The sequence below is a fragment of the Alligator mississippiensis genome, chromosome 3 (genome assembly GCF_030867095.1).
Source record: "Alligator mississippiensis isolate rAllMis1 chromosome 3, rAllMis1, whole genome shotgun sequence".
NCBI classification, from domain to species: Eukaryota; Metazoa; Chordata; order Crocodylia; family Alligatoridae; genus Alligator; species Alligator mississippiensis.
In genome coordinates, this window is record NC_081826.1 from 157,488,689 (window position 1) to 157,513,684 (window position 24,996).

General features: G+C 43.3%; 1 protein-coding gene across 2 annotated transcripts; it reads right to left on the reverse strand.

Moving 5' to 3' along the window:
* LPL (lipoprotein lipase) lies at positions 1-24,048 on the reverse strand. 2 transcript variants are annotated; one of them, XM_019490775.2, is made up of 10 exons: positions 23,940-24,048; positions 14,082-14,257; positions 12,894-13,073; positions 10,445-10,556; positions 7,523-7,756; positions 7,096-7,338; positions 5,862-5,982; positions 4,886-5,068; positions 3,065-3,169; positions 1-1,536 (listed from the first exon to the last, which is right to left on the reverse strand). In XM_019490775.2, the coding sequence occupies exons 1-10, from the start codon at positions 24,001-24,003 to the stop codon at positions 1,521-1,523; spliced, it is 1,434 nt and encodes a 477-aa protein (XP_019346320.1). In that variant the 5' UTR covers positions 24,004-24,048; the 3' UTR covers positions 1-1,520. The 2 variants fall into 2 exon arrangements, with proteins under 2 accessions (XP_019346320.1, XP_014451661.1); XM_014596175.3 differs by having other exon boundaries at positions 1-2,154.
* Between the last annotated feature and the right edge of the window lie 948 nt (positions 24,049-24,996).

Consider the following 24,996-nt stretch of genomic DNA (forward strand, 5'->3'; position numbering starts at 1 on the left):
TCAGTTTGACAACGTTTATTAAGATCACAGGTTTCCATTCTGTACAAAGTAAGGAAGCTTTCCCTTAAAAAAAACAAAAACAAACAAACAAAAAACATAATACACTGTTATTTTCAACATGCGACTAAGAAGTTCATTGGTAAAAAAAGTCTCATTCTGAAAGCTACATACAGGATTAATACTGCACAACTGTATAGATGTAGATTACCTCAATAGCCTCAGCAATATATACAGACTACCTTTACACAGACATAAATTATATATATTTACAGCTAATAAATATTTAAAGCTAAATCCCGTGTCTTCATTTATAAAAAACCTTCACCATTTGGTGTTCAAGTGCTGTAAGGGATTATATGAGAGCTTGTGTCACAAGTATACACATCCTCACACCTTTCCAAAACATCATCCATCAGAAAACGGCAAGTAAAAAAAGGAATGTCAAGAAGAAAATGCAAATTTCTTCATTTATTCCTTTAAGAGAGCTCATATGCAAGGCTTCAGTATTCAAGCATCACCCTCACCATCTCATCGCGTCTCAACCACACTTTTCTGGGTTAGATCAACTTCTAGCAATTATATTGCTGTATTCAGCTTTGTTCATCTAATGTGAACAAGGCATGGCGATATAAATAAAAGTTAAAATGTTGAGTTTTGTTCCAATTTTAGTGATTTTGCAGAAATACCACCTTCCCTAATGGGGGGGAAACAGGGAGTGGAGGAGAGGGCTTGATGTTGTGTAATAAAGATACATATTACAAAACATAATCTTGTGTTACTTTTCCAAATTGCCATACCCTTGAATTTTTATGGGTATTAAAATAATTAATTACATATGCATAAAAACACTGTTCAGTTCTACAGTACTGTTGTATACTTGTAGCACCTCTAACTGAAGCAATTACAGAGCATTGTGTTTTGTGAGCAATACATTCAAGCTCCTTTAAATGTCAGAGGTACTGAAAAACTTCCTTCAATGTAATGGCATCTGCTCCTATGTCACAGCAAAGCAATACACCGAGATTTGTCTTTGGAAATAAGAATATTAGCAAAGAAAAGAATGATCACAGTCTCTTGGTTTGCAGGTCAGGAAAAATACAGGTGAACACAAGGCCAGTGCAGCTCTGACCTAATCGGATGACTGAAGTTCAGTGTCAAAGAGCAGAAAGTCACAGTATTCAGCTTATTTTTGCATTAGTGATACAAACAGGTGCTGAAAACAAAATCACCTGCTGTTTCCAGTCTGTTGATTCTTTTGTAGTTCTTAACTTAGTGCAATGTCAGAGGTTAAACAGTTTTATTTTAAAAAGACATGGTTACTGATTAATTTTAAAATATCTGCATTGGACACTGAGAATGCTAGCATCTCCTACCACTGAAAGTTTATTGCAGGATAAATAGAGTAATTATATATACACATGTATGGGTCACAGCTAAGGCTAAGTAGGTAGTGATAGCACAGCAATTTGCCCCAAGTACAAGCTCTATTATCCACAGTCCAGCATAGTCCGTCTCCAGATTCACTCAGTTCTCAGCCTTAAAAAAAAAAGAGCAACAGCCTCATCAGGAGCAAGGTGCATACTTCAGAATAAGTATACCTACTAGGTGCTAAACATGCATGCGAAAGCTTTGTTTTAAACATTAGTGAAGAGCCTATAAGTTCAGTTAGCTCAATTGACGTTGCCCAACTGCACAAACAAAGCTCCAACTAGTTTATACAAATATTAACACACCAGTTAACAAAAAGCCAAAATATAGGCCCAGATATGAAACTTCTCAATAAATACTAGGAATTTGCTGTACAATACTTTATGTTGAAAAACCTTGTTACAAGGCGGTATAATGAAGCAAAGTCACTATTTCTTCCTGGTAAATCAAGATGTCACACCTTTTGCAAAACGTTTTTAACTACTTGGCTGACATGTTCTTTATATTTTAGTAGCTACTTTCTATGTGCTGAGATTCCCTGAAAAAAAGAAGAGCCAGGCATAGCAGGCAAAAAAAAGCCAGAAGCTGATATACATTTCAATATATTCAGTTCTGAACACCCACTGCATTCAGTATTCTCTCCCCTCCCCAATACAGAATTTCTTCATCCATAACATTCTTCAGAAAATTCATGGGTCAGTTTTAATTTCAGAAATTGGCTTGTGTCTAAAGAAAAAAGAAAAAAAAAAAGACATGTTTAGGCTTTTCTGTTGGGTTTAGAACGCTAAGTAATTGTTTTAAAGCAAAAAATAAGTTAGCTGCTTAATTTTTTGATTAATTCAGGGCTGCAGCTCACTTATAATATAGGTATCACACTAGACTAGCTTAAGAGTTTTGCTGTAAAATATACATTAAAGGCCTGGTCTTTCAACTCTAGTGCATTTTCAAAACTGGCTGACAGACCACTCCCGATTCCTCAAATTTTGCATGCCCAACTTGGTTTAAGTTTTAGGCCTGCTACCCAGCTAGAAATTTAGTGACTTCAGTGGGGCTTCTCCATGGAGTGAAGTTCTGTATTTGTGCCTCACTGTATAAGACCTACATATGCAGGTGCATCAATTAGATTTTTCATATATATATTAGCTGACAGAGCCCAAACAAAACAAAATGCAAGTGACCCTAAAGACTCAAATGCACTCTCACTTTGCCGAGTTAGGATACATCATATTATACATAGCACAGGTCTTATACTGATCACATATACTTGTGTTAAGTGAGTACAAAAAGCTACTCTTCTAATCTTCTAGGGTTTCACATAGGTGTCAATGACTATGCAAGGAGTATGGACCAAAAAACAGGCTCAAAGTTTTTGAAGTGTTAAGTAGTAAATTCACAAAATAATCAGGCACTGAGTCTTAGTTACCTTCTAAATCTTATGGAGATGATTCTGACTATTGTTCTCATAACTTTCAGATTCACCGATTTGTATAAGAACAGGTTCTCTCAAGATTTTTCGTGCTGCCTAATTTCAGACAACATCTGAGAACATCCTTAAAGCAATGTTACACACTTACATGTGGATTGACTTGACAAAGAAAAAAGAACAAAACAAAAACAAAAAACCCCAATCTCTTACCCTGCTTTCCTTCTGCGGACAGGGTTACCAAGGCATTTCACAAACATTACAGCTTCCCCTCCCTTTTGGAGGTGAGCAACTCCATCCTGAGAACAGAACACCATCCTACAGAGCAAACAAACCAGGTGTCAGTTAATCTGGGCCAAGCTTTTCAACTATAAAGTATTATCAGTTCACTGAAACAGTGGGCCTTTATCCAGTACACTACCAGTCATTTCTTAAATGCCTATGAGAATTTGATGGAAAACTAATTTGATATTTCCTTTGTTAGAAGTGTAGTGCCAGCATTTATGCTTTTAAAAACTTTACAAACATTTTTACTAAAAAAAGTTATAAATTATCTAAAAGGGAATAATCTGTTCCTTAAGAAATTGGAGGCAATGAAACCTCATGAATGAAGAGTTCAAGTGGTTCAGGTGCACTGTACTATGCAAATAGTTCCCGCTTACATGGAAGCTCAGCTTACAACTAAATTGTGTTGTGGAAAAAAAGAATGGTCACTTTGGAACAAATTCGGCAAAGCGCTGGCTCCCCAACAGGTCACTGCTGTGCACCGTGTAGCTTTAGACTGCTGAGTTTCAATCAGAAAAATCACCGAATGCAAAAAAGGCAGAGGGACAGTTGGCAGATGCGGCTAAACTGGGTGCCTGGGTTTTTTCCTGGCTAGCTACACAGAATTTTTCAACCAAAAACATATTTTTGTTTGTTTGGGGTTGGTTTGTTTTTTGGGTTTTGCACTTTTTTTGGGGGGGGGGGAAGGGGGTGTATATGGCTGTGAGAATTGGCACAAATTCCCTTAGACCTTTATTCACCCTGACACTGTTCTTGGAAAATAGCAGTACTCCCCTGAACGTTGACAAATAAGATGAGGTTGCCAATTCTGGGAAGAGTAAGCAGCTGCTTTTATGCTTGCCGATACCTTTCATCCCTCTATTTGTTCAGCAAGGATTACTATGTACTTTGATAAAGCAATTACTGTGCTTGTTCACAGAAGTGGCCATTCTGTTTGCAATACACCCATAGCCAAATGTAGCCCCTTTTTCTCCCAACAGACTTAAGGTTTTATGAATCTGATCATATTCAAATTACTCAATTTATATGAAAATATTTCAGCTGCTCAACTGAGAACTGCTTCAAGCGGTTATAATTAGTAAGTTGCTAAGTGCTAATAGACACCATGTTAAATGTCCACAATTAGCAATTCGTATGCAAGGTCACATGCTCTTATTTCTACTCCTCACTGGAAATTTTCTAATCCTATAAAGAGTTTCCAGGGCGACCTCAAAAATGTATCCTGCATGAATACAAATTTGGAAGAGCACTCAGAAGCCTCTTACCCTCACTGTTTGTGAGCGAAAGTTACTTGCAAAAATATTCAGCAGGTAGGTGAGGGGTGGTAAATACCAGCAACCATCACAGTTCAGCAAGGCCCTTATACATGTGTGCACTAGAAGTCAATGGGACTGCTTATGTGCTTCAATGTTGTTTCATTATAATCCAGTGTTCAGCAAGGATCAACCAAAATTTATGGGAAGCCAAATTACTGGTATGCCTCCTTAGCTGCTATGTACCACTCAGACTCCCCCCCCCCCCCCCAAAGGTGTCTGTAAACCCAACTTCAATGATGCAAAGAAGCTGTCTACTTGAGTCAAATTTACATTTGAGCAATAGAGAAGACGACCCTAGTAGTACCAGGTCATATTTGTTTTCCACCACTCCATTATTTGCCCCATTTAGCCATGTATTTGGGAATCATGCAACACTAGGAATGAAATCTAAGTCCTGTCCCCCTCCCCCAGTAAAGCAGTAAGACCAAGTTACTTTTTCTGGGTTTCTCCAGCCTTCACTCGCACTCTGTGGATGTCAAATGTGAAGGAGGTCCACCATTCTGTCCAACTGAAAAAAGAGTCTTTCTCCCACTGCAGACTCAGCCTAAGTAAGTCACCAATATCCACCTCTGTGTAAACCAGAAAGGAGTAGGTCTTGTTTGTGGAAATTTCAGGTCTGAAGAAAAATAAATAAATACAGTGTGTGCTTAGACTGTAGTGTTTATTTTCAGAGCTAGGCAAACATGCTCTGCGTGTCCCTCAATGCCTTATTCAAGGCCCAGTGAAGTCAATGGACATCCTTCCATGGACTTCAATTGTCCTTCACTCAGAACATTTGAATCCAGTCCTGCTCATCCGAGTCACCATCTGTTTCCTAGTCAATTCCTGAAGTGGCATGACACAATGTCACCCCACACATGTTGGCAGTGGTAAGCCCATATTTGACTATTGAATTCCAAGAGAAATCCTTTGTAAAATTATTCAACTGAACAGAAACACAAGGTGAAGCCTTGATTGAAGAAAAATGAGTGTCATTCTAGCACAATAGCAAATCCACACTATAAGGCTGTAAACAGAATTCTCCACAGAGTTCTGCTTAAAAAACAGATGACATAATAAAGGGCTTGAATTTCTCTGGCTTGGAAAGTTACTTACAATAATGAGCCATAAGCCAAACCTCATTTTTTTCCATTTCAAGTCTCTACTGAATTACGAGACTTTTTGGAGTCTACACGCTAGGACTTGAATATTCAATGTGGAGTGGCCACCTTCTTGGTCAACATTTGGATTTGAATTAGAGACTCTCCATATCTCAAAAGCAGGAGTTTGTGCAGACTGAATTAGCAACAGAGGTTTTGCAGAGTAGGCTGGAACAGGCTCCAATCTTGTGTGGGTGAGGCTAGCACAGGACATGCAACATACATAGATCAGTTACATGTATACTTGCACCAATCACTGCCATTACTCACAGTATAAAGGCAATGTTCTCTCTCTCATCCGTTGTGCCATACAGAGAAATGAGCAATGGCTGACTTGTCTTAGTTACATTCTCCTTTCCAAAAAAATGGATCTTGACCTGGTAATGAAAAACTGGGGGAGGAACAAGCAAACTTCATTTCAGACACGAACCATGAAAGAGGACAAAAGAGTAAACAGCCCAATAGCTCAGCACACCCTGCCATGACCTGCCACCCTTACTCAAGGTGAGTAGTACTCCAACTAGTATATCATGGGGACTATTCTTGTCACTAAGCATTACTTATTAGGAGCAAGACAACAGGGTTAGATGCCATAGAATTATTTGCCACTTTGGAGCAGATCATACAAATGCATCACTGTGGCTTCAGTCATGTCTTTGCATTAGCTTGCACAAAAGAGATGTTTGAGAGTTTTTGCAAAACATGAGGACAAATGAGTAGTTGTTTCTTATGCATGGAGTCTTTGCAAGGTCAGTTCTAACCAAGCCAACTGACACCCTCATGTATAGCGGGTATCTCAAACACTGGTCCTGCAACCTTTCCAGAGGAACAAGGGTTCAAGCTAGTTGCTTTTAGTGCCATGCAACTGCATGCTGCCTCTTCACTCACAGCTTGTGGCAAGGCCATAAGCACATCCTTCATGTGACAGTCAAAGCTGGTTAAAAAAAAAAAAAAAAAAGTCATCTGTCTTAACAGTTGTTTGACTGGCTGAAAGCTTTCAGATTCTTTCCACCAATCTCTTCCTCAGACCAATCACTGATTGGATCAGAAAATAAGCAGAAGTGTTCGACTTGACCTGACAGTATGTACAGTTCTGGCAGACGCTTATGAATAGTAAGAGTGTCCAATTACTGCACATCTTTGAGTAAGTCAGTCACCATACTTTGGCTTGCTTTTAGCTTTTCCAGCAGCAGTAAAAGTGTTTAGAAAAGAAAAGTGATGGAAAAATTCTGAAGGCTGGACTATTCCAAGAAGAATTACTTTCTAGACTGAACAGTAATTCCTTTCTTTAGGCGCTCTCAACATTGTTACAAAAAATTCCCCCAATTAGGCAGAACTCCAAGATGTTCAATAGTTTGATTTGAATCACATTCTAAAGGCATATAAAAACTTATTCAGGCTCAGCATCTCGTGACCTCACACTGCAAAGAAGCAATCACATTCACATTTGTACACCGAGCACAACCAAGCAAACATTTTACACAATCAAACAGCCAGGATCTACCTTTATAGGGTGCCTGAGACCGTGTCTTCAGATACATCTTACTGTTTCTCTTGGTTCTCACTTTATGGATCTGATAGCCCATATTGTTGCAGCGGTTCTTCCTGCAGCTTAAACAAAGCCCCTTTTCAAAGGCTTCCTTTGTTTGACAGCGATAGGCCATGCTTGGCTTTTCCTCATACATTAGAGAGTCAATGAAGAGATGGATGGAACGTTCATGAGAGCATTTCACGAGCTGATCCACATCTTTGGAAGAAAAATAAAATTACAGGCATCAAACTATGCAATTGGTGGATAAAATTATCCAATTTAGAGGAGGGCTTTCTGTGATCTTCAGAAGTGCCTACCAACTTTCAATAGGATTTGTGAATCTAGGCACAATGAAAATCCTGCTGTAGGTATTTATCTGCACTTTCCAAAGCAGCCTTACCTCCAAAGCCTTTTTCTGCAATGAGGCGCAGAGCTTCTCCTAAGTTACAGCCTGGCTGGAAGCCTCCTCCATTGGGATAGATATCAATATGCCCAACTGGCTGCTGTATCCCAATGCTCCGGTCTGGGGACCCCCTTGTGTAAGTGTGTAGGACATCAACAAATTCAGCATCATCTGGGGATAGGCGCATAGGTGCATCAGCATATTCAAAGGTAGGACCAGCTGGATCCAAACCTGCATGAGGAAAAGAAACCCAAAACCATGGATATAAGAGTGGTCTAATATTTGTCATAGTCCCATGTGGTTCATACTATATATTGTACTAGGCTGGGTTTTCGTACATTGCTACTTTTTTTAAATACAATACAAACTGCACATTCATGGGTGCAAAAGCACTGCTGTTAAAGTTTCATCATTATTAAAACAGAATGTGATGCATATGAAAAAGTCTGTAAGGTGGCAAGTATAATTTCTATGTGGTTGCTGTACTCAATATTATCTGAGAATATTTCTCACCCCCCCCTTTTCAAAGTTTCAAATGTAAGAATTCAAATGGTCTAAAAATTTAAGAATTTTTGACCTTGTTCATTCACAGAATAACAGGAGAAGTGTTGTTGCAAATGTTGCCAATTTTTATTTAAAAAAAATTTATGCTGATTAGTCAAGCCTCATATCACTATGCTGGAAAGCCCTAAAGAGTTACCAAGTCCTCACAGGCAGTGGCATAGCAAGAACAGAGAAGTCAGGGCAACCGTGCCAGGCACCAATTTGGCAGAGGCAGAGCAGGGGCAGGGTGAGAAAGGGGTGGTGTGAAAAAGATGGCTGCCATTGGCAGCCACAAAAATCACAATCATGCCAGCAGCATGGCAGCAACTGGAAGTCATTTCTGTCCCCCTGTGCCCCAGGCACCTGGCTGTGTCACTGGGCTTCTGCTCATGGATGCTGTTCCTCACTGATCAGTCACTAGAAATTCAGGTTTTTGGGGGCTAAAGTAAACTGAGCAAATCCATGTTCTTTTCCTACTGAACTGTGAGAGAACCTCTGTTCTTCTGGCTGCACAGGGAGAATTGTTGATAGTCCTCCAAAGCCTTCCCACATTTGAGTGCCTATCTGCTCACTGCAGAGTAGGCAGGTTATCAGCTTGACTGATAGCCACACCCAGATACTCTCATACCCAGCTGTGCTAGCAGGTCTGTTTTGAAAGCACCACCCAGCCTGGGTGTAAGTTTTGCATATGTATAGGAGAAGAGTTGGGAAAAGCACTCAAACAACAGCCCAAGTTCACTCTAGACTACAGACAAGTGCCTTTATTATACTGTTGGAGTGGAATGATGTAGCAGTGATGGTCCAGGAAATGAGGCAAGGATTTTTGGGAGGTGTTCTTTTACTGGGCAAACAGCATAGTTGGGAGACATCTTAAACAAGTTTGAGTATATGGTACTTTTCCTCAGGTCTGTGGAAAACAAGCAAACCAACCAAACCAAAACAGGCAAAGCTTGAGTTAAGTAACAGCTTGAATAACCTGTATAAAACTCCCTATACAAATAAAAACAAATATTCTGCTCAAAAAAATGGAGGGGTACACAAAGCTAAGACAAGAGAAGTACAGTAGAAAGGATAGCCTGACTAGTGGAAGAGCAAGACCATTCAAGAGGGAAGATTATTCTTATCACTTTTGGAATAGAGATTAGCAGAGACTTAAGATACATTTTAATGAGCCATAAAGTCAATATCTGTGTTTAGTTATGATCTTTAGTGTCCAGTAAAGTTTAGATAGATTACTCTTCATAAAATTACACCAAGATGAAAAAAGAAAGAAAAAAAAAATGTAGGCTGCTTGTAGCGCATGGCACCATTTTTGTGGTCTTTTCATGGTGCCCTTCCCTGCTAGTGCTCACTGGCAGAGGGGGCCCAGGCAGCCCCACCCCTTGATGATGTTGACTGGCCAAGAGGACCACCCATTACAGCCTCATCCCTTGCTGCTGTGTTGGAGGGGAAGGGCTGCATAATGGGCAGCCCTTTAAGTCAAATCAGCAGGGGGGCGGCAGCACATAGCTACCAATTTTGTTTCTCCCCTTCATGCCATTTTATTTTTAGTAAGTTTCCCACCTCCCCTGTGATTCTATGCCAAAAATCATGTGAAATTCCATTTTTGGGGGGTTTCCTCGGAAACCATTTTCTTCACAGCCTCTGCAAAAAAAAAAAAAAAAAAAAAAAAAAAAAAAAAAAAAAAAAATCAAGAAATCATGAATAGGGTAGAGTCCTAGTTATGAAGTGCTGTCCCCAGGCCCGTCTTCTGAAGGTGTTCTGTACATCACCCTGAACCACAAGACTGCAAGATCACAAAAGGGAGTGCAGTTCCTTTATGTTAGTCTGCCTCGATCCTTCCTCTTTCCTGTGATCATTCACTCTGGTGTATACTTTGTGAGGTTTTACTCCCATAGTTTCCATCCATCTGGTACACAGGATGAGATATACCACATTCTGGGATAGATCCATGGAGGATCACTGAATTCTGATTGTGGGAGGATGTCAACTGTGGTAGCACTAAAAATGTGCTAACAGGTTTTGCATTTATTAAGGCAAGGTTGTGTCCCATTTGGTGTCTGTTAATCAGCAGGCAGTTTGTTTCCAATTTGCTTAGTATCCACGCTGGTCATTATGCTGATGTTTTCCTTTCTATTATAGACCATGATTGAGTGTTTAGCATAATAGCACTCTGGTCTTTCAATGCTACTATCATATAATCAGTGCTAACTCTCCTCCTGACAGCAACCGTGTGTTCATACACAGCCACCATTGTTAAAATTTACCTTAACCAATTTCCACAGAAAAGTAATATTCCAGCCTGGGGAAAATCAAAACCATCCCCCTTTTTCTCTCTGTCAACAAAGAAATAGATGTAGAGTAGGTTTTTCTTACCAGTAATTCTGTTAATCTTCTTTTTGGTCAGACTTCCAGCAATCCCAGCTACATGTGCTCCCAGACTGTACCCCAGCAAATGGACATTTTCAAAAGGGTAGTTAAATTGCTCCTAAGGAAGATTTTTTTTTAAACAACCAAAATTGAGTCAGAACTTCAGCAGCAAAAAGCCAGAAGACAAAAAAAAAAAAAAAAAAATCTGAAAATACTGGAATTTATTGCAAACCCACAAGTCTAATGAGCTTGATTTTTAAAAGGTACTTAGGTACCTAAATGAATAGGAGTCAAGCACCTTAATACTTTTATAAATCTGGCTTACTTGGTCCCCTTATCCAATATTTATTTTGGTGGAAACGAAAATAGGTCTGATGTACAAGACTAAGGGAGAGAGTTTCAAAGGCAAAAGGGTAGACAAAAATCTACTGAAAGCCAGTGAGAGTTAGGCACTTTGGGCACCTCTGAAAATCTTCACTTGAATAAAATGATGACTGTCAGTTAAGATGCAGGGCTGCCCTCATCCATCTTGTTCTCATCACTGCCAATCTTAGATAGACATGTACTGTGCACACAAAGTGCCTTCACATGAAACACAGCAACTACACACTGAAAAGACTCAGCTTGTCCTACCTATTCCCACAGCATGTTTCTTCCTGATGTTATATTTTCTGGTGCTTTGTCCAGTATAGCTTCAGCAAGGGGGTTTTTAGCTTTTCCCTTGGAAGACTAGGTCACATTAAGAACTTTCACCACTAGGATGTTTATCCTGAAATGCAGCCTAAGCATTCTTTCTTAGTTGCAATCCCTTATACCAGCCTAAAGAAATCAATCCTGTCATTGAGCCAGACAACAGTCTTAATACAGGAAATATGTCCTGTTGAGTCTGGGAGCTTAGCAGGGTTTAAGAAAAGTTAAGTTACCCAACCAGGAGTGGGGCCTAATAAAGAACAGGCAGTACTCCTTACATGAGTTAGCAGGTAGAATCAAGTACTATAGAAAAGCCTGATCTTTAACTTGACATGATAATTCATGGGAAAACTGTTAACTCTCATCTGTGTCAGAAATTTTATTGACAATTCACTAATTCAAGTTAATTCAATGCACAAACACTTTTTCCCCCAGGGAAGACAAGGCCTTAAGATATTAATCTCATTTTCCCTGAGGGGGGGGAGGGGGGAAACAGTGCTTCAAACATTAATAGTGCTAGTGAGAACATTCATAAGATATTTTTATGCACACAAATCCTTCTTCTTTAAGGCCATCAGCTGGTCACTAACAAACAGGAGTTAAGAAGAGATTATCCTAATGACAAGTTATTTCATATTTAATCTCCTTTGGAGTTTCCTGTACTTTCTTCTGAAGAATCTGGTATTGGCCACTATCAGAATCACAAAGCTGGGCAATAGGTAAGTACTATTCAAGAAAGTCAGTAAGCACAATTCTTCTACTTGCCTCAGTTCAACTATTGATTTTGATGAGCACCTTTGAAAACAAGGTCTTATTTAAAAGGAAAAAAAGTCACTGAATCAAATCTTATGTTCTTATTCTCACAGGTCCAACCTTATTGTCAAGTAGGAAACTGATACTGAAATGAACTACCATTCACTTCAGAGGCAGCAGGAGGGTGGCAACAGGAAGCCAAAGCTAGGGAGGGTAGGTGGGGGGCAATGGTTCTAGTTCTGACTAACACCAAGCTTGGACTCGGAGGCACTGCCTCTCCCACTTGTACTCAAAATCTAAGACAAGGGGTTCTCTCTCCACCTCCCCCCCCCACCCCACCCACCAAGTTGAATGTCTTGGATTTGAGTAAATACAGTAATTCTGTCAACTTTTCTTGATAACGCATCCTCCTCTGTTCCCATCTTATTTTCCCTGAATACTGTCTGGTTCATCAGGATCTTTCTGGAATTGAAAGAGCTAAAAAGGGGAGAGGGAACACACCCTTCCAGTGACAGGCTCTCCCCAAGCTAGTCAGATATGTATTGTGTTTTAAAGAATTTAAGATTAGATTAAAATAGATTGTTAGAAAAATAACCCAGGGACTTTCCTGATGGCTTTCCTCCTCAAAGAAGCCTAGAATGGAGATAGTACAAAAGCCTAAATCTGCACCGAGTTCTTTATGACTAGCAGGAAAAATAGCTCTGGTGTGGATGCAATGGAGCTTCATTTTGTACCACTACAATAAAAATCAACCACTGCAGTAAAACCACACTTCACAAGTGAAACAAGCTGTACCTGTGAAAGTACAATTCTGCACATATAAATCTCATCTGTACTAAGGAATTATTCAGGTACAGTTGTCTCAGTCAGAGATGATCCCTTTTCAAATTCTCACTAATAAGGCTGTGCTGGCAGAAGGCTTAGGATATACCTAGCCTAAACTGTACCATTAAATTGTTGCGTCTCAGAGAACTTATACAGAATCTGCAGTAATGAAACCTAGATATCTTACCTCCATCCAGTCAATAAAAGAGGCCACATCCTTTCCCACCAGTTTAGTGTATGCAGCAGATATTGGATAGTGTTGCTGGGCTCTAGTTAGCCAATCTACAATAATGACATTAGAGTCAGGCTCTCTTTTATACAGAGCATCCACCAGTTTTGGCACCCAGCTCTCATACATCCCAGTTACCTGAAAACAGAGATTTGAAACGATCAGTTGTACTGCAGTAGCACCTGGAAGCCTTATCCAAGTGCTGAACTTCTCTTTGCTATACATGGTAAGAGTCACTGCTCCCTAATGCTAAAGCAGGAGTGTCAAATTCATCTGGCTCTGTGGATCAAATGAATGGTGCAGGGCCGATCTACAGGACCAAGTCAGGTCCATCGACCATCCACCCCTCCCCCAGAATGCCAGATCCACTGTACATGATACCCACACCGGGATTACACCACACCGTGACTATGTAGGGCTGGTCTAGGACATGTGCTGTACTCTGAACCTGCTTTAGACAATCTGGGACCCATGCTGCACATGGTACCCACCCCAGGCCAGCTAAGGCAGATGCTGCATGCAGCACAGGTCCCAGACTGACCACCATGTGCCACACAGCACTGGACCAGCCAAGATAGGCACACATGCAGCGCCATCCCAGGCCAGCTAGAGTGGATGCACCGTGCTATCTCAGATTGGCCAAAGCAGGCACTGCATGCAGCATGGGTCAAGGGCCCCATGTGCAGCGATGGTCCTGCATGTGCAATGTACACATCTCAGTCAACTCTGCGACCCAGGGCCCAAATGATGGGTCTCTGCAGGCTGTATCTAGACCACAAAGACTTATTTTTGAGTCTCAGAAAAAAGGGAAGAAAGTTAAGCTTATTCCACTATAAAGACACTTCAAGCAAGGGTTATGCAATCGCAGCCCTCCTGGCACTTGCTATGTAATCATAGCAATTATTTATGGCATTGTAGTGCGCTTGGACAGGTGAGTTAATACAGGACCTGCTAGCGTGACAGTTAAAGACAAATTCCAAGCAAACCTTACAAACAAGGTTCTTTGGGTGAATCCGATATCATTTATTAGATATCAGATTCACCCAAAGAACCTTGTCTGCCTATGTCCTTAGACCATACCTACACCCAAGTGAACTTTACAGGCACCTCAGTGAAGCTCAAGTACAGGTTCGAGCTTCCCCTTACCGTCCATCCATGGATCACCAGGAAGGTTTTGCTGGTGTGGTTAAAGCTGCAGTGTGCTAGTGAGTCCTTTTGGCCAGGTACCAAGTAGCAAATGTCCTCATCAGGTATAGCAGGTGTCCTTAAAGAAAATTTGCTCTCAATCCCCTCAAAGATTCCCCTTGTTTCTGGGGTAGTTCCTGGAATTGAGAAAGAATAATGGAAATAGATATTTACAAATTCTGGTTTAGGAAGATGCATAATAGAAATCTTGCCAACCTCCTGATGGGCAACAGTCTAAAACAGTCAGAAGAGAAGGAGCCTCATTCTACGTATATACTCCTTTATGCTATTCTGGCCATGTAACAGAGCCTGGGTGTAGATTTCTTGCCCTATAAAGACCCCCTTTCCCAGTCAGAATAGTAAGCATATAATTTGCTCACTTACTACATAGATACATATTTACTTTAGGAGTTTGCATCTTCTCCATTACATGATTCATGAAATGGAATCGGTGAATCTGAAAAGCAATTAGCGCTGCCTTATAGAAAAAGCTGCCCAAGAGCGTCAAAAGTGCATGTGGAAGAGGAAATCACTCAGGGTGCTACAAACTTCATCACATATTATTGATGATGAATCTTCCCCTTTCTGTAATGAAGTTCACTTAAGCAGTAAGGAACTTTTTTTTTTTGCCAATTCATTACAAGCAGCTGTAGCAAAGTCATTCTCTCTTCTATGATGTGGGTGTCTAAGCTTGCTCTGAGAAAAGCAGTTAGAAAGAAGGTCAAAAAAAAAAATCCGTGTTTGGGATTAAAATGAACTAACAAAAGAAAATCCATGTTTCAAAAACCATGCTAATTTCAGACAATCTGATAATCAGCTTTCTAAGAAAAGCTGTTCTCTATCTAAGGTTATCCCCAATCTAGCAAAGAGATGTCTTGCCAATATCACACCATGCACCGTGCAATGCCAGCTAAAATCACTTCTTGGTTGGAGTCAAACCTCCTCATTCAGAATGAAAATGTAAATTGCTTTAAGTTTGCTAAATTTTTTGGTTTTTGGGGTTTTTCAGAAAAACCATTCTGTAAATTTAATGTGCTATATAATCACCCGTTCATTTTGGAAAAAAAAAAATCTTGTGTCAGGGGTTGTCAACCAGAAATATGCGTACCCCTGGGGTACTTGGGACGGCCCCAGGAGGTACACATGGTAGTGAGAAGAAATGGAGCAGCATGGTAAATGGTAGTGGTGGCTGCTACGTGTGAGCTCCCCACCCCCCGCCATTCACCACTCCGTGCCACCACTGCACACCACTTCCCCGTGCTGCTGCCAGCTTCGCATCCAGCTGGCCATCTGCACCCCCCACCCCAGCTCACCAGCCAGCCATCAGCACCTCCCCTGCCCCCCTCCTACCCTGTCTAGAAGGGGGTACACTCCTTAAAAAAAGGCTGAAACCCCTGTTCTGTGTCTTTGGTCAGACTACCTTCTTCCACTTTATGCTTAATTTAAATTGGGCATACGTTTAACTTCAGTGCAACTACTCAAGTACTCAAAGTCAATGGAATTCCTTATGGATTTAGAATTACATACATGCATTGAGGCAGATTTGATCCTGCCTCAGTGCAAACGGTTGAACTACATGATCCTTTGAAATCCCTTCCAGCCCTACAATTCTATGATTGTGTTTCAACAACTTGTTGATTTGGGACCTTAGTTATTAGTATACGTGTTTCATTAAGTCCTACAAAACAAAAAAGTGCCAGTGATGGTAGGAGCATTAGTACATCAACGCCACTTTGAACAGTGATACTGAATTTCCCCCTCACTTTTACTATAGCCCTATAACCCCCTCCATAAAAAAAATAAAATAAAAAATGAGACAAAAAACACACCAACAAACTTATCTGGAAAACCAACTGTATGAGCATTGCAGTTAATCAAAATGTTAGTAACAACAGAACCAAATGCTGCACTTATACCCACCATCTCCACGTGCCATAAGTCACTCCGGTTATGTACAAGCCTGCTTAAAAAAAACAAATCAGCACAAAGTCTGGCCAAATGTCTGTATCAGGGTGCCAGTCCAGCAAATGTTTGCAGCCAAGCTTAACTTTGAGAATACAGCTTAGTGACTTCAAGCAAGGACTTGTGATTCCTCATCTGCTTAACGTTAAGCATATGTGTTAATGTTTGAAAGATCAGAGCACAGCAACTGAACTTGGGTAAAGTGTATTATGCTTAGGACTGGCTTTGACCACCTTTGCACAAGGAAAAAGTTCTGTTTTAAAAGGTTTTAAAAGCTGGCAAACCCCACATTGGAAACATCACTTTATCAGCCAAAAAAGAAGCATTTTAGCTAACATAACTTGTAACTGATCCTCAAATAACATGAGCTGAACCAGAAAGGCACTTTTATACTCGTACAGCTGTCAATGGTATAAAGACTGTTGTATGAAAGTATCGCAAACTAAATAAATCGCACCCAACCCAACCTTAAGTCTGGAAAAAAAAAAAAAAAAAAAAGAAATCAATTATTATATCTGCAAGTGTTTCTAGCAAAGAGAAATTGTTCCTAATACTTTTTTGTATCTAAACCCATTCATAAGTGCTTTCTCACCACAGCCAATACTTCTCTCTTTAATCCATTACACTCTTCTGAAACACATCCTTAGAGCAACACTTGAGGTTTTTCCTTTTCTTGTTTACAGAAAAATCCTAGTCTGTATAGTTGTTAGTTAAACATCAACTGTTTAACTTTCCATTCAGCAATGAATCAATCAAGTTGTGCAAGGAATAAAAAGCAGCTTTCAACTATAAAGATGTACAGCCCTCAGAATAAAGGCTTCTGACTGTGTATGTTCCTATTCCATACAGGAAGGCAAACAAGAACACTCCAACTGCCTACTAGTTACTATATTTTTTTTGGTATTTAGCTACTAGGCACCAGTTTCCTCCTGCAATAAAACTATTTGATAATCATCTAATACATAAATGAAGCTGGACTCAGTTTAGTCACGCATCCTTATTTCCACAGGCAACTGGTAGGGGGGCCACCGCAGGGCACGTGCCTCCCCTGAGATTTGCCCCTGACATGGCACTGCTCAGGACTGCAAGCCACAACCCTGCAGAGCCAGGCGGAGAGGCTGCAGCTCCTCCCACAGGGCCTGCGGCACCTATGGTTTGGATCCACCCCCCTGCCTGAGGGCTGGAGGCGGCTCTACCCGTGTTCTGGCTGGTGATATGCAGTTTGCCAGGCCAGCCACTTCCAGTTCACAGTTTCCAGTCCACAATTGTGCCCCGCCTCAGACTCAGGAGGCACCAGTCACCCCTGCTTATTTCTATACATAGAACATTACTTGTGAATAGGCGAGTGTGTACCCTCCGGTTTGAAATACAGTAAATTGCCGAAAGAGATTCTCACTCTCAAGTGAACAGCACTATTGAGCGGTGACACGACAGAATGAGGAGCAACGGTCTCAAGTTGCAGCAAGGGAGTTTTAGGTTGGATATAATGAAAAACCTCTCACTAGGAGGGTGGTTCAGCACTGGAATGGGTTACCTGGAGAGCTGATGGAATCTCCATCCTTAGAGGTTAAGGCCTAACTCAAAACCCTGGCTGGAATGGAATAGCTGGGTATGGTCTGCTTTGAGCAGGGGGTTGGACTAGATCAGTGTCTCTCAAGGAAACACTGATCTAGTCTTTTCAAAGTGGGACACAAAGGTCACTTATGCAAGTGGGACTTATGCAAAAAAGTGGCATTCCTGAAAGAGGTAGGGGGCCTGCGGGCTTGAGATTCCACGGGAATACAATTCTTGGAAAAAGTGGGGGTTTGTTTTTATCATGATGGGACCAGAGTTTTTTGACAAAATGGTTGGTGGGATGTAAGGTACAAAAGGTTGAGAATCTCTGGACTAGATGACCTCCTGAGGTCCCTTCCAACCCTAATTTTCCATGATCCTATGAATTTGCAATTCAGTAGTACCTTTCATTAGCTATCAAATTTTAAAAGTATTTTGACTCAACTCATTCTCATAAAAATGGTGTTCAGGCAGTTAAGGAACATATAAAATATAGGTGCTATTTTACCCACCACCAAAATGCAGTCACTTCTAGGAATGAAGCAACTGAAAAGCAAGAGTCTAGTTGCTTGAGAGAGAGTGAAGAAGTCTACAGCATCCACTGCATCCTGCTGAAATTGCAGTGGAAACATAGGACACCACAGTTGGCATCTTCCCATGCATTAAAAAAAATTGCCAAGGAACCTTAATGGCCAGAAGTGATAAATAACTCAACTGCAAGTCCACTCCAGCAGCAAGTATACCCTGGGACACTAAGCTAAGTGCTTACCAGGGATCCAGATTTTCTCTGTTTAAAAACTGCAAATTCTCCAATTTAAAATCATCAAATCCATGATTAAAGTATCAATTGAACATGATGTTTTATTGATATATTTACAATTTTAAAGCAATTTGGAAGCCTGCCAGTGCCTCAATCACCATAGGTGGAGGCACAAACAACTGGTATCTCCCACAACTGGCAGCAGGGGGGCACCAAGGTGGTGAGCAGCAAGCAGGGACCGCCCACAGCCGGTCGTATTGTCAGAGAAGGGGGGGGGTGTTGGTGAACACCCACAAAAGCTGCTGGCAGCTTTGACAGTGGCCAATCTTAAGGGGGGTACATGCCCCACCATACTTCCCCTACGCATTGCCTATGGGTAGGGGGAGAAAAAATTATTTTGGCGGGGGGGCAGGGGGAGCTGAGTGCATGTGCCCCCCCCCGCAGGTAAGTCTGTGGGGGAAGGGGTCAGGGGAAGTAGTGAGGCTGGGGCAGGACACGGGACAGAGCCACGAACATGTTGTCCAGGGGGTGCCTGGCATGGGGGGCAGGCACCTGGCACTGCACGCACACCAGGAGGCAGGGGAAAGGGGCCCCCACAGGATCTGTGGGGGAAGGGCTGGGGTTGCACCAGGCTGTTCCTGGCAGGGGGGTTGGGTCATGCTGCACTAGGGACAGGCAGTGGTGGTGCTGGGAGAGAGTTGTGAGGGGGGCTGTAGAATATTTTGGGGTGCTGTGGGGGGGGGCTGCAGCCAACATCCCAGTGCCGCTACCACCCACCCCAAGCACTGCGTGGCCCAGCCCCCGCCCTGCCGGGAGAGCCCGGCAATGCCCTGGCCCCAGCCTGCAGCGGCAGCTCGCCCCACCCCATGCAGTTCCAGGGCCACACACACCATGCCCTCCCAGGGTGCACATAGCAGAAGCCACGTCCCCTGGATGAGCTGCTTGCGGCTCAGTCCCATTCCCTGCCCCCCACCCTGGCTGTGCAGGGCCTGCCCCAGCCCCACTCCCTCCCTCACAGCTGTGCACACCTCTCCCCACACCTCACCTGCTGCAGCCGCCGGAAGCCCGTGGCTAGGCTGCCTTGTAGCCCTCCTGCTGCCCCATTTTTGGGAGGGCCAATCCCTGTTAGCCCTCCTTTCCACCACCTATATCAATCGCTATAATAAAATAAATTCTAAGTACCTAAAAATTTTGGTATTTGATATTGGGGTTTTTTTATCATGGAAAAAATCAGAGCTCCCCCTACCCACTAAGCTCACCAGGATGCAAACCCAGGTCCCTCACTCCCAAGCCACAGTCCCCCAGCCCCTCACTCCCCACCCAGAGTTCTTAAGGTAAGTATTGATCATTATTATTCTCTCAAGTAAGGCCCTTGGTTTGATCTGTGAAATATGACTGGATGTCAACACAGAATGGTTTAGCTGCATCTCACTTAATAAGTCAGAATACACAACAAGTCTTTCCCCTCTCTTGCCATTCACCTATCACTGTTTTATATGGCCTTATTCATTCATATACACATATCACATGCACATGGTTGCAGCCATACTGACTACATAATGCTTGAAAATAACAATCAACTGCCATGGTCTAAACATAAGCCTACCAAAGATGTTCTTAAACAGCTGTGTTACTTCAGAAGACTGAAATTTGCCAGTGCTGTATCTTCCTTTGATAAAATAATAAAAATCAGTATCATTGGCTGTGCCACAACAAGTTATTTTAAATAAATCAGGCCTTTTCTTGTAGGTTTAAAATGTTATAGGGCTCAAAATGAGAAAAAAAAAAAAGTATCACCATACAATCTAAAGTTTAAATTTACTTGTAAATTAAATACTAACTATTTGTATACAGGGTTTGAGCAACTGTGTTCTTACACGGAAGAAAAAGAAAACTAGAGGCAGTCATGAATACAAATTTGCATTGTCAGCGATGTCAACTGTATGGCATGCAGTGTCATGTCGTCCAGCCTGCAAGACTCCTAGAAGGACTGGGAATTTGGGGGCAAGGCCCACCACTGGAATCTAGGGTACAGCACTGCATTGGGGATCCACCACAGCAGAGGGATGAGAGAAACAACTGCATTAACACTATGGCTGCCATGGTGTTATTTTCTGGCCACTCTTACCTGTTTAGGGAAGGCAAATGGAATAAAAAGCAGCTATATTTCTGGCCTGAATTCATGTCTTATACGTCTTAATCACAATTCCTTTTCCAGGGTCCTGTAAAAATAATGTATCCTCATCTTATAATGCTTTTATCTGTTTAAGTTCTATAAACAAAATAAGTATTAGAGATTAAAAAAATGAGTTCAAACTGGAACAAAGCAGCAAGCACCAGCTTTTTCTGATGTACATGAGGAGTGTTGCCAACTCTTTATGATTTTATCATGATTCTCTTAATATTTGATGTTTCTTCTTTAAGCCCCAGCTGCTGTGATATCAGCTTTCATGAAAAATAGGATTACATTCCTAGATCTCCTGTTTGTAGAGAAAAACTTGGAAATGTGAAACAAGCAAGTGTACCGCTATCGATTAGCTAAATAAGAACTTAATTTTGTCCAAGTTATAATTCCTGCAACCTTATCAGAAGTTAAATGACCACGATTAGATATAAAGTACTTGAATGGTCATTCACCATGAGTCAGCAGACCTGAACTCTGAATTACTGTGGGAAACCTAAACCAACAACAATTCCCCAATTTGCCAATATTCTGTACACAGAGGTAGACTTACAAATCATTAGATACATGCAGCAATCCTGAGCTAGATCCTCAGCCCAGGTAAACTGGGAAAGCTCCACTGAAACCAACATGCATACATGAAGTCAAACATTTACCCAAACAACAGTAAAAGTTCTGTTGAAGTAGCTGACCCTGCAGCTGATAAGATACGGTATGACATCACACATCAGTCACCCTGAATTACCATCCAAGTTGCTTACGTTAACGCAGGCCCCATAATAAAACCACTTCTGTAATTCAGTTGACTGTAACTAAGGGGCTATATACCACAACTATTAAATTTTATCTAAATAAACAGTTTAAACAATTGAAACCATGCAGTAGTTACAACTCCATGTAACAGTTCACAAAAGCGGTTTAACTGGACAACGCAAGAGATTCTTCTCGTACTTGAAGTATCCCTTTCCTGAAATCCACAACTTACATCTTGCAACTGGCTAATTCATGGGCAATATACTATACTTGTACAGAGCTCTCAAAGCCCAGGAGGATGACACATAGGCATAAAAGTCTACCCACAAGCTAGCACTACATCTCAGTGCTTCCCTGTGGGATAAATGCTTAACTCAAATGCATTTGGCATGCTTGTAAAATGATATGCTGGGAGCATTTTCCCCATCCTTTTGGCTGTTCTGCCCGGAGGGTCCGGAGTTATCCAAGTTAATCAGCTACAGTGCAGAGTAAAACTTTAATGCAGGTTCTTCCCATCACACAATGTGGTTCATCTCCCCCTGTAGAGTCTATATGGTAGCAGCTCTGTTGATAGTACCCCATACGTCATATTTTTAAGCTCCACCAAAAGCTGCTGGCCTAATTTTGTTCTTAATTACAACAATGTAAAATCAGGTGCAATGCCACTGATTTATATGATGCTATTTAGGGTCTACAATAATAAAACTGAGATCAGATTTTAACTCTGCACGATTCCTTCCCTTGAACTTCTTTTATGCATTATGAAGGGTTCTGGATTCAGCGGTTTCATGTTTACTTGGGGATCAAATCCTGCATTCTCAGGCCTCTGAAAACATTTATTCACTTCATCCCCAGTAGTTTAGTGCAGGTAAGAACTAGCATCTGAGGCCTGCAGTGTAGAATGGACAGAGGATGGTCTCGTATCCCCTAGTACCTCTTCTTAGAGAAGAGCCAATGCATTAATTGGGAAGCCTCCAAAGGAAAGACATGCCAACAGGAATGAAAAATACCCACAAACTTCCTCCAAGAGGAAAGCTAACTACTTCCTTTAACACTGCTCTGATATTGATTAAAAGGCACTCTACAAGTACCTTTACTAGAAAAAGATTAGATTCAAAGTGACACTACCTTCCTTCGAGTGTGCCTTACCACCACTCCTTCCTCTTAAGTTTTAATATTGCCCTGCAGCTCTGTTGTTATTTACAGTGCCTCTAATAGGATCATCCTATTAGAAGAAGAGAAAGTTTCACTTAGCGGTTAGGATACAAGTGTCCAAACTATTCTCAACGGGCCTGGACTTTCTGAAGTGTACGAACACAGTCATTTCTTTTACAACATTTGCAGGGTGTAAGTCTGAGACTTGGGCTTAGTGTACATGATCAAGTTTTACAGGTGAGGTTGTCAGCTAGTGAGAAAAAGAAAAATCACACCCTGTTAGCTTATGTAAATGCACCTGCAAAGCCTCTTGGGTGCAGACACCCTTTGATGAAAGGAGTAGCTTTTTGTCAGCTTAGCTCCTGTCCACATAACAGTTCTGCCCAGTGTGAAAACATCAGGCCTCACAGCCAGCACAGCCCAGCTTGCAAAACCCTGAGTGGATGAAGCCGTCAGCAGGGAGAGCTAGGGTAGCTCTGGCAGTAATGAACCCCCTTCTGCTGGAAAGCTGTGTTCACACCAGAGGCCCCAGCTATTCAAGTAGCAGCAGCCTGCACAGCATAAACATAGTCCTAGCTTATATACCATTTGGGAGCGTGGTGTCACTGTGCCAGCAGAGTCTTGTCAACAGATGCTGTGTCTACACCACGGGCCTCTTTTAACATTGTGTTGCCAGCAGAGGCTCTATCGTGCAGCCAACACTGCTCCGTTACTAGATCTTTGATGGGCACTGGGCTGCGACTACTCAGCTTGCTAAAGACTTTTTAAAGTTTGTGGATTAGTAAAGTGAGAATTAGTGATAGCTATTCTGTACACGCAGCTGTCTCTCTAGTCTACATTTCATCGGCTTTAGAGAGGAGAAGCGCAGCTGGAAAAAAGTCGAGTGTACATCCAAAGGAAAAAAAAGCAGTTGCAACCTGCCCTAACAGCATACTTGTGTCGCAGCGACCGCCTTCACGCAGCCGAATACATCCGGAACCCAAGGACTGGGAAGCCAGAGGCCGAACCTGCACGTTGCAGTGCCCGGGCCAGGCCCGTTTTAACTGCTCCGGTGGCATCAGGCCGCAACACCGCAACTGGCGACTCCTGCGTCCGGACCCGCGCTCGCCTTTCCCAAGGGCGCCTCGCCGCGTGGGCCCCCTGCGAGGTGCTGAACACCTGCACCCCGCTGCCACGTGCGAGGTGGCGCCGGGGCCACGCGGAGGCCGGCACGCTCCTCTACACAGCGCTGCGCGCGGCGGGAGACACCCGCGTGTGCCCGGCCCAGCCTGCTCCCGAGGGAGCGACAGCCGGGCTGCCCCCGGGCCCGGACGAGCCGCGGAGAGGACTCCCGCCCGCTCTGCTCCACCTGGTGCCTGTGGTGCGCACGTGCAGCCCCGAACACCGGCCGGGCCCCCGCAGCTCAGCTCAGCCCCTGCTACCAGCTTCCCCGCCCCGCGCCCGCTCCCCTTACCCGGGCCGGCAGCGAGGGCGCGGAGACAGAGGCACAGCACGACCAGCAGCGCGCCCCACGCCATAGCAGCGCCCGCGGCGGCACTAGTCCGCGTTGCCCCGGCGGCCCCTTAAGTGAGGGCAGATATGCAAATATGCCTCCGCACCTATTGGCTGGGGCGGGGGCGGGGCGGGGCGGGGCGGGGGCCACCACGTGCAGGCGGGGCCGCGCCGGCTGCGGGACCTGCCCCCGGCCCGGCCCCTCAGCGGCGGGAGTAGGGGGCGGCCCGGGCACGGCCGGGACCAGCTTTGAGCACCTTCATTTCTGTAACTCCCAGATGCGCAGTTGTCATTCCGGTTAAAACTGGATCGCAGTTTCTTTTCACTGCGCAGCTAGCTGAATGAACGTGCTAAAAGTTGGTCGGGCCCTGACCCCGTTCCGGGCGACGTCTGTTTTTCTCTTGAGGACAGACAGGCGCCCGGCTCCGTATCAACAGAGGACTGAGTAGCAGAAAACCCACTGGCGGCACGTGCACCCCCTGAGTGTGGCAGTGCACCCCCTGCAAAAAGGCGCCTCCAACTCAGCTGGCGATGCTTGAAGCTGGTTGCTGCTCGCCACCCCACTCCCTGTCCTCACTGCCAACACCGCCAGCAGCGTCTGCAGGTGGTCCCCAATCGCCGCTGGGGGCCACCAGCACTGCCAGCGGCATCTGTGAGTGGTCGCCAACCATCGGTCGGAGCTCACCACCACCCCACCCTCCCACCGTCGACAGTGCCACTGCCGCCTACAGGAGCTCGTCGCTTGCTGCCACCGCCTGCGGGAGCTCACCATGCCCCCCCCAGCCTCTGGGGGCATGCAGCGTTCATGAAAAAAACAGAACATCCTTGCAGCTCGCCTTACAGGTACGAGCACACTGAGATGTGGGTCATCTGTAAAGCTGCCCACCTTCTGGGACAGTCTGGTGGCCCGGATGCTGCTCGTTCAGCACAAGGAGTGCCATGCAGCTCTTAGTGACCCTGGCATGTATTGTCCCCCATGCAGGTCCCATCTTATTCAGCCCCCAGGATGGACAAGGCTT

Excerpts from the sequence above, each read along its gene's own strand:
- LPL (XM_014596175.3), bottom strand. The coding sequence starts at position 24,003 with ATGGCGTGGGGCGCGCTGCTGGTCGTGCTGTGCCTCTGTCTCCGCGCC. Across the intron at positions 7,339-7,522 it reads TGCAGAAAAAGGCTTTGGAG|ATGTGGATCAGCTCGTGAAA; the intron begins GTAAGGCTGCTT and ends TTTCTTCCAAAG. Across the intron at positions 5,983-7,095 it reads GTCTCAGGCACCCTATAAAG|TTTTTCATTACCAGGTCAAG; the intron begins GTAGATCCTGGC and ends TTCCTCCCCCAG.